This window comes from Phalaenopsis equestris, unplaced genomic scaffold, assembly GCF_001263595.1.
Source record: "Phalaenopsis equestris unplaced genomic scaffold, ASM126359v1 Scaffold000457, whole genome shotgun sequence".
In the NCBI taxonomy this organism is placed as follows: domain Eukaryota; kingdom Viridiplantae; phylum Streptophyta; class Magnoliopsida; order Asparagales; family Orchidaceae; genus Phalaenopsis; species Phalaenopsis equestris.
In genome coordinates, this window is record NW_018164898.1 from 63,456 (window position 1) to 82,920 (window position 19,465).

The 19,465-nt window shown below is 33.8% G+C and overlaps 1 protein-coding gene across 4 annotated transcripts in view; it reads right to left on the bottom strand.

Annotated features, from left to right (window-relative positions):
- Window positions 1–19,465, bottom strand: part of LOC110027870 (transportin MOS14) — an 87,949-nt gene that overhangs the window by 9,986 nt on the left and 58,498 nt on the right. For all 4 annotated transcript variants that reach the window (XM_020729487.1, XM_020729488.1, XM_020729484.1 and 1 more), the window contains 6 exons: window positions 10,813–10,898; window positions 10,228–10,415; window positions 10,027–10,119; window positions 5,203–5,390; window positions 4,743–4,854; window positions 2,304–2,461 (listed from right to left, as the gene is read on the bottom strand). In XM_020729487.1, coding sequence (XP_020585146.1) covers window positions 2,304–2,461; window positions 4,743–4,854; window positions 5,203–5,390; window positions 10,027–10,119; window positions 10,228–10,415; window positions 10,813–10,898 — 825 coding nt within the window. The remainder of the gene's footprint in view (window positions 1–2,303; window positions 2,462–4,742; window positions 4,855–5,202; window positions 5,391–10,026; window positions 10,120–10,227; window positions 10,416–10,812; window positions 10,899–19,465) is intronic.

Here is a 19,465-nt window from a genome sequence, read left to right on the forward strand (position 1 = left end):
TTCAGATATGACGATCATCATGTTATGACTTTAAATAATAATTGTCAAAATCATAAGATAAGAATCTACAAGTTCAAACCCAACTAGAGCAATCATCCTCACAATGACTGGAGTTAAAGAGTCTAGTAAATTTAAAAATAATCATTTAAATCATACAGATAAGAATTTGTAAGACTAAATCACCTAGTTTGATCCTCCTCATAATGACATGAGTCAAAAATTAATAAAATCAAATGTCATTTAAATATAAAAGTTTTAAATGTATAAATCTCTGATAATAGTCGTGTTGATAGAAAATATCAACCTGATGGGTTAGTTTCAGATCAACATTAAGTATGAGTTTGAAACCAATACTTGAGTAAAATTATTCACTTAAAAACTAAAAGCAAAAATTTATTCACCCTCCGTATTAGTTTGTCTGGGGTGATAAAATTTTCATTGACTTCAACTCAAAAAGAGTAAATATCATATCAAAAGTATCCCTATAATTAGAATAAAAAAATTACATGTCAGTAAGGACGATGTCCGCCCTCTGTCCGTGTGTTTTTGCTACCAAATGAAACCACAAACTATCGATTAAAACCAAAGGCCCATGATCAGATGGTTGCCACCAAATGACACTATTATATTACAGTTATGGTCATTACTTGTATGTTCTCCAACAACTTTCTATCATTTGAACTAAGAACCATATGATTCTAATTAATTGATACAAAGACTTCTGCCAGCTAAACTTAACTTAAAATTTATCCGCTTTTACAAGCATCCACCCTAGATTTACAAGGATCCATTGAACGACGCACCCATGATTGTTGACAGGGATCATTCAATCAAATTGGATCGACTACCTCCTCTGACTAAATAGATCAGGGATCATGATGGCACATGACGACAGAACCATGGGATCTTGCTCGGATTTTGTTAACGTTTCCCTCATTATCTGTTTTAAGCTTAGAATGACAGATTTTATAACTTAAAATCATGTGTTTGCTGCTATTATATGATAAATATTTAATTCCTAATGACTAACCTTAATCGAAAGTGCTCTTATTACTATCAGAGGTCATTAATCATTGGAATTTGTGCCTATGGGAAACTTCTAACCCCGTATCAAAAAGTCATCACAAATTGAGGGTGAGATCTCTGGGTAGTGACTTATCTATAATGCAGTTTGAACCTGCAAAGCTTTCTTAACAAAACAAAACAAATGCAGAGAGTCCAGGGAGCAATCAAAATTTCCGTAGCCCACAAAACCTTTGAAATTTACTTCCTTTTCCTAATCATTTTCGAATTATATTTGATAGTGATGATCATCAAACCTCACTTTTAACTTTCTTACAACAACGAACTTAACAAACGTTTGAGTTGTAAATTTCAAAACAAATATTAAAATTGTCCTCAAATTTGAACCTCTTGTTCTACCTAATTATCCCAGCAAGTTCAATCAATAACTCTAATTAAGACTTAGTTCATCAATTGATACTAAATAAAACATCCTAATTAATCATTTAAATAGTCTAATAAAAAAAACTACTTTTAACCTAAACTATACCAACCTTCCTTGCACAATTTTGTAATAATTCAGATATGACGATCATCATGTTATGACTTTAAAGAATATTAAAAAAAAGGTAAATACTTAAATTGAAACAAGAATGAATAAATTTAAAGTGAAAGTTTAAAGATTTATTAAGTAATGAACTACATTTTCTTATGGTCATTCATACATAATATTTGCTAAGTCAAATTTGTTGTTGAAATAAATAGTTTTTCAGGAAAAAATAGATGCAGGTTAATGGCTGGCAGGAGAGACTTAGTTTACATGAGAAAAATTACAACTGATATATATCATGTTATGTTGTAGTCTCTTTTTGCACCGTTTCTTTTGGATAGTGAAATATTGTGTAGATTCTGATGTTTTATTTGTAAATATTAATGTAACCCTAAACCCTAAAAGTAGAAAAAAGAAAAATCAAGAAAGGAACTTCTCTAGAAGCCAATTGCATCATCTTTCGGGGAAAATTGTTTTCTAGCCTTTCATAAACAGAACAATTTCTCATGGCAGCCGATATACTCTTCGCAATGGCCTGGAAAATAATTTTGTTGAAATGAAAACACCGTTGGAACTAGAAAGCACCACCAAAGATTTCCACAATCATCAATATATAATTTCTAAATGTTTTTATTTGCATAAGCTTATAAATATAGTTCATTGCACTGCTTAATGCTATATTATAGTAAGTTCTTTGAGAGAAAAAAAGAAATAGTAATTTGAAATTTTCAAAAATTAGCTGCATGTTTACCCTGGACATTGCTGAAACACCAAGCAGAGTACATATAACGTTAGATACAAGTCCTTCACCACTTCTAGATAAAACATGGATCATTACAGCGCTTAGAGATCCTTCACTAACGGAAGCAGAAGATTGCAGCAGAGAAGAAAGACACGTCTCTAAGAAGCCTGTAAGTGCAAGAGAGACAAGTTTCAATGCTTAAAAGACTGAAAGAGAAACACTACACTAAGAACCATAATTCCACTGCACCACAATGATCTGAGGCTGACAATATGCAGATATTTCAAAATTCAAAGTGCAAAAAGTTCGTGACACAATTTGTAACAGTAAGCTGTCCCTCTTTCTAATTCAACATGCATACACACACGCGCGCACACACAAATCAGTCGAGATGTCTTCTAAGTACCCACACTTCTTGATGCAGCAGAAAATGAAATTGTTCATAGTTCATTTTCTTGTACAAATGAAAACCTATAATTGCTTTTCTTGACAAGATGGGAAAAAGACTCGAACATGACTTAAGTACCTTACACATCTTTCTCAATATAACAACAACAAGCCTTAGTCCTACTATGTCACAATCCAACACATAACTTAAAATTAATCAAGAGGAGAACAGACAGTCAGACGATGATAATCATGCTTTTCAATTTTTATTTTTTATATCTAACAATTTATGATCCAAATGAAATGAAAGAGACGTTAAATAAAGTAAATCAATGTAATATTATGAAATTTATCTTAGTTCAGATTGTCCACATCTTCAGTAGATATTCCTTTCTTCATTACTTATTTTTACTATGCATTTTTAATCTAAAAATATTAATTTAAAATAAAATGAGCTAATAAGACTGTGAATATTCATACTCATAAACTACAGAAATACGATGAAAAAAAAAATTATATACATATAAGTTAAACTTTTAATAAATCAGTATAAGAACATTTGTCAATTTATATTTATGAATATGATCGATGAATATATCTTAAAACCTTTACTACGTCATACTATATCGTTTTCATGTATATATCATTTTGTACAACCATCTCAGAAATATCGTAAAAATTATACCAATTAAAGTAAATCAATATCAAAATCTTTTTCAATTACGTGCATGCATACATTATCGTTCCCCAGCTAATACCATAAATAAGTGAACTTCATCATAGTCAATCAAGCAAAAGCACATATATTATAACAATCACTAATTAACATTGATTATTTCATTCACACTTGTATAAGTCATTATACTTGTATAATATTCAATATTAATGATAACTTAAATAATATTGAATACACATGTCATTCCTACAATATAAATAAAAATTCAATAAAACTATAAATCATATAAATTATGAGTATGTTGTGATAATAAGAACTAAAAATGATAAATACATTTGATTTAAAAAGTAAAATATATTACGATAGTACAAGAACATAAGTACTTACATCGCTTTCACTATATGAAATAATCGTTTCAAATCCAAATGTTATTTCTTCAATGTTTCTTGATGATTAATTAAAATAAATCCAAATTAATATTTAATTATAATTTCAATTTTATAAAAGAAAGTTATTTTAAATAACCCTAACATACATTACTAAAACTTGTTTAGTTGATTGATTTGATTCCTTTATCCTTTAATTCAATTGTTCGTACAATCTTAATCATCAGTTTAATTCATATGATATTAATATTAACTTATTAACATTTAAAAATAACTTCAAAAAAAAACCAAACTCTATTTCTTTCATCTCTTTCTTCAATCAAAATAACAATCTCATATTATTTCTTTCATCTCTTTCTTCATTTCCTCTACAATGTTCAATATCGTTCCTTGCTAACCCTAGTACATCACCCAAAATGAGCTTGTCACTACTTCGTTACTCGCACATGATACTTGTCTCCAGTGTGCAATGTCCATCTTTAGCACATGGCTCTCGTCTTCCCTCTCGCTCTCTCTGTTTCGCTCAAGACCAAGCTACTTCTCGCTGTTCTACTCGTTCGCTTGTGTTTCACTCACCTTGTTTCGGTCTTCTAATTAATAAAATTGGCTTTTTATCAGTTCCTTTGAACCCATGTAGTTGATTCAAAATTTTTTTAAACATCTTTTATGCCATGGACCTTTCTTTTTCAATTAATTCCAAACTTTTACAAATAACCAATAAAAGATTCATTAAATTTTTAAAAGAGGCATCAAGCCAATGAAGAAGAGGACCACAATAATAAACGAGTCATGTGACTACGGACAAAGCTACACTTTATAGATTAGCCATCAACATTCCTAATATTTTCTTAGATGTTCTGTATGAGTTCAACTTTCCAAAATCTGCAAATAAACTGAAATAATGTACAGGAAAAGTACAGCATTAATATGTTTATTAAAAATTAAGAAAATAAAAAAGGACATGCAATAAAATAAGTGCATATAGTATTTTATACTTACAAGACATGCATGACATGGCAGCCAAAGCAGCTCCTCGGTGCAAGGCTGTACAACATATAGTAGCCTTTTGGAAAGATATTTCAAGCAGGGAGCCAGAACAAGCTACAACATCCTGAGAATGCATAAAGGTTGAAATGGCTTCCTAAAAAAAATTAGGGGCTATTTGGGAATACTCTTATTTTTTATTTTCTACTTTTCAGTTTTGTTTATGCTATGATTTGAAATATAACATGTTTGGCAATTTGATTAAAACATTATTGTTTTGAAAACACTCAAAAACACTAAAAAGCTGTTTAATTCGTTTTTTACAACAAAAATAAAAACATGTCAAAAACACACTAAACAAACATGTTTTTAAAATAATAATAATAATAAATAAATAAAATAAAACTAAATTGATCCCAAATAAAATATTCCAGTTATCAAATCAAAGATGAGTTAACTAGCAGTGATGGCACACCTTGGGACAAAAGCGAATAAAAGAAGACACAAAGTTAGTGTAGGCTTCCGCCAGATCAGGCTCTTGATCACATATGTATGAAGAATTCAAAGCGGTTACTGAAGCTGCTGACGTAAACCTCTCAAAAGTGTTAATGCATAACGTTCCATATTCTTCTCTATAACCAAATTCTTCAATGACAACAGCAGCTGGGAAAGTTGGCAGTAAAAATTGTGAATAACATAATGGAGAAATATGTCGTAAATACAATTGATTGAGCAGAATAAAGTTTCGTTCAACAGAAAGAATTATCGATCAAATTGTAATGAACACAATGTTGGGATTTGCCTCATTATTTGAACATGTTGTCCATTTTTAATAATAAAATGGGGCGTTCATAAACATAGCACACAATTCTTAGGTGTTTCCTTATATCACGCCAAAACTGTCATATTTACACTCAACACTTAAATCTTTAATATCACATCAAAAATAGAACTATTAACACTTTTTTTACAAATGAAATACACCTTTTCATGCATAGATTGAAAGACTCTTCGGGAACTTATTCCATCATGGAAGCAACATCCACATTTTTTATGACGGAAATTTACATACGTAGCACACAATTCTTATGTATTTAGATAAAAGCTGCATCTTGAATCGAACCCAAGTCAACTATCATTTTATTAAGCTCACAAATCTAAATCAAATAAAACAAATAAAATTATACAAATCAAAAAACCCCACATCTAAGTTACACTTTTTAGAGTGAAGTAATCAAATGTGATAATTGATGATCGTACCAAATCCAAGAACCCTTTTTGATTGCATCACCGGACAATTTAATGAAAGGCAATACATCCATCACGTTGCTAATAACCAAGCAAACGTCAATCTCGATGGCATGCCTTCAATGCATGGTTTTACCCAGCTAAATATCTAAGGGCCCATCTGACATCATTGTTGTTTCATGTTTTTGTTTTTGTTTTTGTTTTTTTCTTTTACTTTTACAAATATGTTTAGTTGGTATAGTTTTTATATCTTTTTGCCTTTTATATTTAAAGGTAAATCAACACTAAAACACCAAAAAGATGTTTGAGTGTTTCTAAAAACAACCATATAAATCAAATATGTTTAAATTTAAATCAAAATATAAATAAAGTAAAATAAATAAATGAAAGAAAAAGTAAATGATTCAACATAGATCGTAAGAGACACAACTCATAACTACTAATTAATTTAATAAGCATTAGGGCTTACAACCCAGTAATGTTATAAAGTTGTCAGATGATGGAATTATGATACTGGAGAAAACCCAAAACACAAATAAAATGGTTACTATTATTTCAGATTAATTTAATTGATTAAAAGATAAACGATGAAAGTGAAAATAATAATAATAAATGCAGACAATTTATAAAGAGGTAAATTTAATTATACTAATTTAATTTAACTTCTTTAGCGGCTCTTTCGTTTATTAATGGCTAGTCATAAAAAATAAACATTGCACCGTTCGATCGTCTATATCCCCCTTGAATAATTTCAAGCCTTGGCTTCGTCGTGACAATGTCATTGTTCAGCGTCGTATACATTGCGAGAAGGGTTGAACCGAACCCAATTAAGGTATATCTAGGTTAAATGTTAAATTTTTTTTATCAAAATAGGTAACATTTTGAAAGTTAAATTGATGTCATTTGAGATTAGTATTAGTTTGGGCTTCTCTAATCAATGACAAAAATTTTGAGGAGATTAATAAATTGAGAGGTATTCAGAGAAAGAACAATCAAAGAAATTTACCAGAGGAATGTTATTTTGAAAAGTTTCTCCAAAATAATTAGTGAAAAATTTTAAATGAAAATATTAATCTAAGATGTTAACTATCTTTAGTTTTAAATATAAAGTATGATTTGACAAATTAGATATGGCAATAACTAGATGATTAATATAACATTATGATTTATATTTATAGCCATTAAGTAAAGGAGAAAATCAAATATTAAGGGTGAAGAGATTCATCAAGTAAGCAAGGCGAGTAATTATTACTTTATTTACGTAAAATTAATCTCTTATGTTTTTAAAATGTTTCAATTGATATGAATCGTAACAGCAATCTTCTAACTGAATAAATATAAGTGAAAAAATATGCATATTTTTATGATTTCCATTCTTTTATCATTTGTGATGTAATAAAAAAAAATTAATGAATTTAATTATGGAAAGAAATAAATATATCTTAAATAAAAGAAATAATTAAGTTTATGATGAATCACCCACTATGGTATTAACAAGAGATATAATTGTACTTGTGCATGTTAAAGGAAAAAAATAAAAATTATTCTGCCTATATGGTACAAAATGAAATATAAAATGAAAATGATTGATTTCATGGTACAAATTAAAAACAAATTTCTAATGTGCTCTCGAGATAGCTTCTAAAAAAAAATTTAAAAATAAATAAAAATGAGAATATAATTGATAAGATGATTAAGTAATAAACTTTATAAAATTGAGAAGGTACATTTGACTTTATGATCAACATATTTCTTTGAACATTCATGTTAGACATTTGTATAAGGATTTAATTCATAATAAAGTAATAATTGTTCACCAATTTCTTAAACTTAAAATGTTATTTCACTATTATTTTCACAAAAAATATTTGATAGTTGATATGACTGATCGAAGAGAATTGACATACAGAAGAACAGAAAATGTTAGTAATGATAGGTAGAAGTCAATTTAACACTGTTTCATTCATTTTATCGTTTTATTTGTTCTTTTGTTATGGACAGAATGATCTTATGACTTTGTTAGAAGATTGTTTGCATGTATATAGTGAATTTAGTGATTTGTTTCTATATGAATGTTATTGTGGACTAAATTTACGTTTAGGTTTATTTTTTACTGTCCCACAGTCTAATTCTGCCTCAGTAAATTATATGTTATCAGGTCGAGTCGTTCCAGGGAGCCTAGTATTTTTGGGGAAGATAAGGCAAAAGTTATATTTTTCCCCGACTTACCCACATTTCAACCTTACATTTTACAGGAGTTCAAATCACTTCCACAATAGTCATCTTTACAGCCTGAATTGTCCCCACAAGAATCAAACTCTGAAATAGTAGAAATAGTCCCTACCCATAAAAAGCTTGACTGTAAGAGGTACACACAGACGTATTCAAGAAAGAGAAAACTAAAACCATTTTGTTGAAGTCCAAAACTCATGTCCTACTCCTAAAAATGTACTCCTAAAAATGAGGTATGCTTAAATTCAAATTCATCTCTTATTCTGATTGATCACAACTTACTTATTGCCTTAAAAAAAGGGACAAAAAAATATATATTGAACATCTCAGGTATCAATTGCCCAAATCAATTTATTTTCAAAAATTTTCTCCAAGTCACAAAAGTTTTTTAGCCAACTTAAACTCCATCTCAACTCCAAACAACTTGTCTGAGGCATTATCCGATGAAGCGGAGCAGCTATGAGAATAGAGATGGAGACATTTAAGAAAAATAAAATATGGGAAATAATAGAGCTACAACAGAATAAAATAGCAGTGGGATGCAAATGGGTGTTGCCATTAAATTCAAATCAATAGGGTCTCAAGAGAGATACAAGGCAAGGTTGATTGCTAAAGGCTACACTCAAACATATGGAGTGGACTATCAAGAGACATTTGCATCGGTGGTTAAGATGAATACAGTAAGGGTTTGTTCATCATTGGTTGTAAATTTTAATTGGGATTTACAACAACTTGATGCGAAGAATGCCTTCCTTCATGATGATTTAGAGAAAGAGATGCATCTGGAGATTCCGTCGGGCTTTGGAGGAGAGATAAAAAGGAACAATGTTTCCAAACTAAAAAAGCATTAAATGAACTCAAATAGTCTCCAACAGCTTGGTTTGGCCGGTTTACAAAGGTTAATAAGCAAAGTAAAGGTGATCAAGAAAGATTCCAGAAATTGGTTAGGGAAGTTAATATAGTTGGCACCACTCTGCTCGATATTGCCTATACTGTGAGTGTAGTAGGTCAGTTCATGCACAACCATAAAAAAAATTACAAGATGCAAAACTGAAACTTTATTGCTGAAAGTTAATCCATAAACAGAAATTTCATTCAGAAAAGAAGAGGAGATGATTCTTGACGCTTATATTGATGCAAACTCTGCAGAATCCTTGATTGATAGACGTTCCACAAAAGGTTATTACACGTTCTTGAGTGATAATCTGGTCATGTGGAGGAGTAAGAAACAAAATATTGTAGCTCGATCAAGTGCAAAAGTAGAGTTTAGGGCTAGGGCTTAAGGTGTGTGTGAGCTCTCATGGTTGAAATTCCTCCTTCAAGATCTCAAGATAGAATGGGAGAAGCCTATGAAACTATATTTTGACAACAACTCCTTCATCAATATTGCTCATAATCCAATAAAGCATGATAGGACAAAGCACATCGAGATTGATACACTTTATAGAGAAGTTAGACACAAATTGATCTGCACTCCTTATGTGCCTTCAAAGGTACAACTTCCAAATGTGTTTATAAAGGGACTTAATGTTCATGATTTCTCAACAATTCTATCCAAGCTGGAAATGGATGATATCTATTCACTGGCATGAGAGGAAGTGTTGGAAAGCGGGAAATTACTTTAGGAAAGTTTTAATTTATGAATGTATGAAATCCCTAGATATGAGGATCCAATTTAGGAATAGAATAATTCACATAATATGAGAATCCAATTCAGGAATAGAATAAATCCCTTCATAGAGGATCTAATTTAGGAAGAGAATATTTTACACACACGTGTTAAAAACAATTAATAACATCAATAATGATATAGCAATACCTGTTCTTATATAGCACTCATGGTTCTGAAATAAAAGGAAATTGGCAGATAAACAGTCAAGTATTTTTGGCAGTAACAAATGATAGTGCTGTCCTGCCAAAGGAAAAAAATCAAACACAAAAAATGGGTAAAATAAAATATTTGTGAAATTCATGAAAAAATTCAGGCTTCTTCAATAGATTATAATGATGAAACCAGTACCAGAAGAATGGATTGCCTCAGAAAGAGCACGGCATGCCGCTGCTGACAAACTACCATTCTCCATATGAGGAGAGCTGAAGAGATTTTCAAGCAGCGGCCATAACATCCCCAAAAGCACTAAAGTCGTGCCATCGTCAGCCTGGTCACTTGAGCAAGAAATGCCTAGATGGCGAAGAATTACTCCAATCCTAGGTCAATTAACTATACTTTAGATGCATGAATTAGCTAAAAAACTAAATGGAAGTGCTCAGCACAAAAGAGAATTAGAAGAATAAAGGACTTCCAAGTTTAAGGCGGAAATAAATTTTTATATTAGCAAACAAAAAATAGGCCTTAGAAGAAGAAGAATAGTTTATTTTGCTCTTAACTACTCTCAATAAGAGCATTTAGGTTTCTACACCAAAACTGAAAATAAAGAAACATCGAGTTCCACAAGTAGCAATCCCTTCTTAAACGCCTACATAATACGTATGAACACGTCAATATGATATGGAGCTCAAAGTCAAAAATTGGCATCAGAAATGAAAAATAATTGCATTGCAATGTTGATTGAAATATTTTGCAGAAGATCCTCATGGAACCAACCTGTACAGGGCCCTAATGGCAAAGCTCATAGTAAGGGTATAAGCAGCAGGATTTCGAACTAAAGAATGTGGATCCTCTGCATCAATCTGAAAGGAATATGCATCTCATGAATCCATAGAGTGTAAATTAAACAGCAAAGGTGAATCTAAAGCGTAAAAAATATATACAGAAAGAGAAAAACTGACAGATTTTCAAGATACGAGCAACCATCAACAACAAATGCAAAAAAAAAAAAAAACATCAAATTGACGATACAATTTGCAACAAGTTTGACAAAGCAAAAGGACGAGGTAAAAGTATTTAGGCTTTTTTTTTTAATTTCCTTTTTTTCTTTTTTTCTTTTTTTTTCTTTTTTTTTTCTTTTGTTTTTCCTTTCTGGTTGGTTTCAATGGTCATATTGCCTAGTCAACCTTTATCCTGCTTCAAATATCAGCGTATTGTGCCTGGTTCACTGTTTCTATCAAGGAACATAATCCAGAATGGAAAAATGAACAAAAACTTTGGTGTATAATCAAGCCTTGCAAAAATTCAATTTCATCTATCATTGAAAATGCATTCGACATTTCTGAATGCCCCTAAGTTGACAAGATTCATGTAACAGCCATTATAAAAAGGAGTAGTCCAAAGATTGTCCAGGGGAAAGAGAGAGCAGAGACGGGGAATTCATATGCCAAAGCAGCCTAGAAGAGGAAAGATTATGAATAAAATATTATTGAAGGAAAAAGAAGAATTAGCTGGAGCTAATGCAAGCGCAAAATCAATGCGAGTGTTTTGTCCTGACATCTCATGAACCCAAAAAACATTTGTGACGGATAAGATTAGCATTTCAATTATTACCAGTAGAGTACATTTTGATTTGAACGCATTTTCATAAAGGAATAAGACATGAGTAGTCAATGAGTTGCTGATCAGTTAACGATAATTTAAACTAACATTCAAATTAGAGTCCTGGGCAAAGAAAAGTGTGACGGAAGAAGAAATAATGTATATAAAATATGCAATCAAGATATAGAAAGATAATTTATTCAAGATTGATCACTTTTACGTTGAATTAAATTTTACTTCATTAATGTCACTTTTGAATATTTTAAATGATTAATTATTTGTCAACAACGACAACAATCCTTTATCCCACTAAGTGAGGTCAGCTACATGAATCCTTTTTTTCTCAATTATGTCCTATTCAGTGCCATATTTTCATTTAATTCTAATAAATTCAACTCATTTTTTATACAACATGCCCAACTCTTTTTAGGCCTACCTCTACCATTCTTAACACAATTCATCATTGTGTCTTATTGAGTGTCGTATTTTCATTTAACTCTAATATATAAAACTATTCTTTTTAGGTCTACCTCTACCTTGCTTAAAATAAGTAAATTCTAAAACATCTAATCTCCCAAATCATTAGATGGTCGAAATATAATGTGCACAAACCACCTAAGGCAAGTCTCACTAAGCTTGTCTGCCATTAGAGCTACTCCAACGCTATCATGGAAATATTTGTTTTGCATTTTGTCTCAAAACTACAAACCCACTCATCCAACTGAGTATTCTAATCTCAGTAACAGTTAATTTTATGTTTTTCTTTTAAAAGCCAAAATTATGCATCAAAAAGCATTGCAAGTCTACGAGCTTATAATATTTCTTCAACTCTAACTGGTACTTTCTTTCTTTTAAAAGCCAAAATTATGCATCAAAAAGCATCCAACTTCAATAACTCTAACTGGTACTTTCTTAGCACACAATAGGCTCGATGCATTCCTCCACTTCAACCATCCAACTTTAAACTACTAATGGCATCCCCATCTATATCGCCATTACTTTGAACAATAGGCCCAAGTTATCAAAAACGTTCACTCCTTTTAATAACTTTATCACCCATTGTTACAACCCTGCCACTAGATCTACTACTATTAAAATTACATTCCATATATTCAGTGTTAAATCTACTTGAATGAAAAACTCTAATTTGGCCTCCATAATTCATTCTTGTCCTAAACTCTCTCTCGCTCTCTAAACAAAAAGGATATCATCAACAAAAAACATACACCAAGGTACGTCCTCCGAAAAATGTATAGTAAGAACATTCATAACAAAAGCAAAAAAGATATATGCTTAAAATCAATCTCTGGTTTAAGATTGTTAACTTGATCTTAGGTTTAGGTTTAAGGTTTGGGAGAGATCGTCTGCCTCTCGAATTGTTGATACTTAACATTTATGTATTTGAGTTGTGTTGCTTGGTGTTATTAAAATAAAACATCTCATTTCCTAATTTTCGTGGAAGACACCTTTGGTTCCTATCAAATTGGTATCAGAGCCGAAAGATTCAGCCTCGTCTAACTATTCGTAGTTGCATAGCTTCATATCGATTTGACCTAGTTGGAAGGCAACAATAGAATTTCTGCGTATAGACGTGACTAAACCTTGCGATACAGTCGCGGTTTTACATAGTCAGGAAGCCAACGAAGGCGTTGCAGGGATCGATGTGTCCAGATGCATGATATAGTCATGATTTCTCTTGACTGGGAGGTCAATGATAAGAACGTGAGGTACATACGCACGATATAGACATGATTTTACCTAGTAGGAAGCCCACAACGGGATCGTGGGGTACAGACACGCGCCTCTGTGATTTAACATCGAATTTAAGCTAGCTGGAAAGCCAATGACAGGATAACGACATACAAGAGTTCGATTTCATGATTAAAACTATCTTAGGAGTAATGGCGGCAAAAAAATAAGATGCTTTAGAAGATAAATTTGAGGAAGATGAGCCACATCAAATCTAGAATGGAGGAGCGTTTCTCGTCCGTGAAGGGGCAGTTCTCATCCATGGAGGATGGTTCTCGTCAATGGAAGGGAGGTTCTAGAGCCTGGAAGACATAATGAAAAATATTGCGGAGTTTCACACAAATTTGTGGTCGTCTGCAGTAGGAATGAGCAACGACATATGGAACAAACACGAGTGGCAGAAACTAGAAGAATTCACACGACATTAGAGCAATGTCATCGCTTTAGAGTAATTTGAAATCATGGGATCGAGTGAAGGAATTAGGAGCAAACTTGAGAAACAGTACTTGGATAGAACAGAGTAAAATCAAGATGGTTGGAACAAGCGTCGGCAGCCAAAATGGGATAGCATGCAAATTGGGTTTAAAGAAGATCAATTCAAAGGATTTCAACCTAGAATAGGGAAGCGCAGTGGGTGGAACCGTGCTAGTGTCTTTTGTTGTAGCAGTCTTCTGGACGAAAGGCATTTCAAGCGCCTATGGGGACGAGCGAGCTAAAATGGGTCGAGTCGGGCCTATGAAAGAAGAGAAATAAACATGGGTCAAGAAAAGAACCCAACTCCCATGTTATAGGTGGAATGAACCTCGATCAACGAAATTGGGGAGGAGACTCACGCATAAAGAAACTGAAAATGACGATCTTTGAAGGAGAGGATGTGAATGGTTGGGTTTATCGCATTGAGAAATGCTTTGCGGTTAGTGGGCAGACGAATAAAGAAAAATTGATGACGACAACCCTATATTTGGAAGGGATGGCTTTAGCATGATGTCAATAGAGAGAACAATGTCAGTCAATTAAATCATGGAAAGAATTTAAGGATTGATTGTTGGAGTATTTCAGAACCATGCGGGAAGAGGACTTTTATGAGTAATTTTTTACATTGGTTCAGAAAGGGTTCATCACAGATTATAGGGAAAATTTTGAGATGTTATATGGTCGTTTGAGAGAGAAATTAGAGTTGCAAGGAAACTTCATTAAAAGGTTGAGGCCACAAATTTGAGCAATGCTTTGTCTATTTAGACAATGAGGATTGGGAGAAACTATGAATTTAGCACAGGTGGTTGAAGATAAAAATGTAATGGAGTGGGCTAATAAGAGCAACAGAAGTGGAACAACCTCACTTAGATCTGGTGGAAGTCTCATTGAACTCGATGGTTGGGTTAACACCGAACCACACTATGAAATTGTGGGGGCAAATTAGAGAGTTGGAAGTAGTGGTGTTGCTAGAACTTTATCTCTACTCAAATAATGAAGTAATTAGAGCTTGAGATGACTGACACAGGAAATTTTGGAGTCATGATAGGGACAAGACAGATGAAAAAGAGCTGAGGAGTTTGTAAATAAGTGATTTTAATACTGCAAGGGATTCTGGAGATGGAGGATTTTATTTCCTTGGATTTATGGAGCATGGATGTGACATTGGACATGAAATTGGTGCAGTACTTAGGGAAGACAAAGATGAATTAGAAACTCATAACAATGCACTTTCATGAGGGAGACAAAATAGTTGTGCTTCACGGTGAAACTAGTTTGTGCAAGACCTTGGTGTCGACGAATCTATTGAAGGTGATGACTATGTTGAAGTGGGCACTAACTTAGATCTTGAAGGGATTGAGAAGATTTGTGGGACATACAGGATACTACCAAAAGATCGAGAAGGATTGTAATTCAATTGTGTGGTCGTCCGCAACACAAACTTTTGAGAAGTTAAAGAAGGTCACGATGAGTGTACTAGTGTTGGCATTACCTGATTTTAGCCAACTTGTCATTATAGAGATTGAAGTTTCAGGTTAGGTGCAGTCCTTATGCAGTGTCAACGACCCATCACTTATCTCAGTTAAGTGCTAACTAGAAGAGTAAGACTCAAGTCATTTTATAAATGGGACCCATACAAATTGATTGAGCAGCAATTTTATTTCACCTTGAGGACAATGTATCTTTTTAAAAAGGAACGCCTAAGGGCAATTTAGTTTTTTCATAGTCATTATTATGGGGTATAAATGAGGTTTATTATGTTTAGAGTTAGGTTATACAAGTGATAATTGTCTTAAATCTTAGGTTTAGGTTTATGATTTAGGAGAGATCATCTACCACTCGAATTGTATGTGCTTCTCATTTATATATAAGTTGCTTTGTGTTATTGAAATAAAATATCTAGTTCTCCTAATTTAGGTGGAAAACTCTTCTGGTTGTTATCAACTCTTTTTACAATCATTAGATATCTTTTCATTTTTTAAAATAATATTAAAAATTTTAGTGCATTAAGAAATTTCATGATCTTCTAAATATTTACACATGTCTATTAGAATACCATCGGACCCTACTATTATTCTACACTTCATTTTTTTAAAGCCACATCAAATTTTGTTCTCATTAACATGACATGAATTCGATAAATTAAGTACTAGTCATAGAAAAAAATGAGTTTCATAATCTAACCATGTGATCTCGTTTTAAAAACTTCGTTCATAAAACTAAATAAGTACTCACAGGATAGGTCATGAAGTAATATAAATAGAGAAAGATAAAGAAAATGAGGACTAAACAAAAGCTACAATGATTGTTTTATTGCTTGAAAGAAAAGAGCACCAAACAATAGTTGATAATTAAAAAAAAGTAATAATTAATTAATTTGAATTAATAAATTTTCCCACACTTATATGATATGGCGGTTTATTTGAATCCAGATATAACTACTCATAAATAATAAAAAAGGAGTGGCTCTCAGGAACAAGAAAGGGCTGGGAGAAAAAAAAGTCCCTTGTCTTTCTCTCCGTGCTCGCAAGCCCTAGATGGACTCGCAAAATTTCGAAGGAAGCCCTCTCCCATTCGTAAATTGCTACAGTAATCCCTCCTCTCTCTCTCTCTCTCTTTAACCGGAAACCCTCATCTACCCACTTTTGCGCCTGAATCCCTCGCAATATAGTTGGGATTAGTGCTAACCGAGAAAGCAATTCTAGTATAGAAACATGAACCTCCTATCCTTCCCTTCTATCTTCTTCTCCTTCGCCTTGCACAATATGGTCGAGACCCTAAGCGATGGCCACGAAAATATCATTGGGATTGTGGCATACAAAGGCTCATGAAACTCCAATCTGTCTCCTTCCCCTCCACCTTACATGAATTGGTCGAAACCCTAAGCGATGGAATCCTAAAATACAAAGGCCTTCAAAACTAATATCTCCCTTCCCATATGGTCATCTTACCGTTTTTTCTTTTTTTTTTTTTCAATGTTGAAGCTGAAACCTCTTCTCGTGGTCGAGCCTTTCACAACATAGGAGCGGCTAAGGTCAGTTGTCATAGCAACGAAGGAATTATTGCATATAAAAATTATTGAAACTCGTGTTCATCTCTCATCCATTTGTTCTTCATGCTAAAAGCAAAATTTGAAACATGTTGTTCGAAACTGAGACCATACATTTATTCTCCTATTTGCGAGCTTAGCCTCACGAAATAAAATATGTGGTTTTTCCTTTTCACACTTTGTTTTACTTTTTACCCCCATAAGCAATTTCATGCCGCAGCCACTAAAAGAGCACATCTATTTTTTAAAAAAAATATATAATATATATTGCATGCTAAATATAAAAAGTATGAGGAGAGGGAAAGAAGGAAAGAGTTATGTGGCAATTAATTAGCCTCGCAATCTTGTTCGGCTGACATTGTCGTAAGCTCACAAGCAAAGGTATAAATGCAGGGAAATTGGGCTCACGTTATTTTTATGCAGGATAATCGAAGACCTGCTCGTGTCTTATAGACCAGTAAATTAGAAAATTCCTTCCAGCCTTAGTGTGTCACGACACTGACCAGCGTATCTTATAAATAGTTGTCAGGCAAACACCCCCGAAGTAACCCCCCCTAAGCGGGCACAATGCCGAGAGACTGCAAAAATTTATTGTCATTTGGACTTTCAAATGACTTGACATATGAACTAATTGGGATTAATAACAAAAAAAAAGCATTTTAGTAAAATTTTAAATTAATCAATAAAAAATAAATCTTGAATTTAGTGCAAATGATGATTTGTATGAACATTTTAATAATTCATGAGAAATTTTTTTTATAACATGAAGATTAAAAAGGTGAATGAATAAGACTCTTTGATTAAATAATAAGTTCCAAAAATGTTAAGCGCCACCAGATTTGTAATATATCTGCCAGCGGACAAAAGGAGATTCCTCTTAAATCCCAAAGATGTATCCTTGCATGCACTCTAAAAACATAATAACCAAATCAAAGTATGAAGTTTCAAATGGATTTAAAGTTTTCAAAGCCTATACAAACCTAATTGGTATTCCTTAAATCAATTAAAATGCCTTGGAACTTTAACTAATAGTTTTGAGGCTTATGTGAATAATAAGTTTGACACTCCTTAGTTATACATGCTTCAAAATTGACTTGGGACTTGGCCTAACTAACAGGCTAAACCAACGGTTCAACTTAACGCTCAGTCTAGCCATGCTGGGCTGGACCGCTCGACAATTCAAGGAGTGGGACTTGTCACCCCCTTATCCCCACTTCTTCTATTTCCTTTTGCGCTATATATGTGTCATTTTGAGGCTTTGCAGTTCATATTTGGTGTTCCATACCTCAAATTTCCTGCAGCCATGCATATTCTCCCTTATTAGGGTTGTATCCAAAGACGGTCGGTGCTTCAACTATATCCTACTCCGAGGTGGAATCTTGCACTGTCCGACATCCTCCCTATGTCGCCCAGGCCCCAACTCCCTTGTTGTTGTTGCTCAGCCTCCCCAAAGTCATTACAGTAGCAGCTCCACTGTGACAGACCCCTCTCTATGTCGCTCAGCTTCACCTGTCCCTTTCCAGTTTCAGCCCTACCCATCCGCTCCTCCCTGCTACCGCTCCTTCTGCCTTTATGTGCCTCCTCTGCAGCCAATTATCCTTCCAGCAACTCCACGGTTGTCTTCCTTTCTCCCTTCCCGCGCCTTCTCTCTCGCAAACTCGCCAACTCGCCACCAGCAACCTCCCTGTTGCTACCCCAACCAGTCAACGTCTATCTTATTGTCACCTCCTAGCTAAACTCTACCATTCACCCAAATGTTGTCATAGCCTCTCCAAACCATCCTACACCAATTCTCAAACTTTCTTGATAACGGAGGTAACCCAAACTGCAACGAAAACACAAATATTATTAATGAATTCCAAACATATTACAAACATGACATTTGAAAAGCAGAAAGTAACGACAAACAAATACGAACAACAAAAACAATAAAAGATATCCACGGATGGGTGGAGGCTACTAGATGGTCGGTTGACGGCTGATGAAAGATGGTTAAGACTGAGGGGAGGTGGCAAGACGGAAGGGTTGCCGCTGGAGATGGTTGTGGTTGATGGAAGAAGCCTGGATGGTGGCTGGCAGTTGGATGGTCGGTTGACGGCTGATGGAAGATGGTTGCAGCTGAGGGGAGGTGGCAAGAGGGAAGGGTCTGTCACTGGAGATGGTTGCGGTTGCTAGAAGAAGCTCGGATGGTGGTTGGCAGCTGTAGAAGAGTGGTTTTTGTTGCTGGAAGGTGGGTGAAGGCTATAGGGGAGGACCTCCGGTTGCTTGAAGAGGGTTGTGGGATGGACGACAGCAGGAAGCAGCGTCCTTGAAGGGTTGGACAGCAGCTAGAACATGTGTCAGTGGCTGGGCTGCAACAAGAGGTAGTCTGAACAGCACCCGGAAGAGGGGTGGCGTGGTCAGGACAGCACCCGAAAGGGGTATGGTGTGTTATGGGCTGCAGCCGGAAGGATAAATGTCTTTTCGGAATTAAACCACGCACGGAGCATCACCTAGACCCTTGGAGTCGATCACCGCCTCGGACGAGTTACAGCCGGAGTACCTTCTCATCGTCGG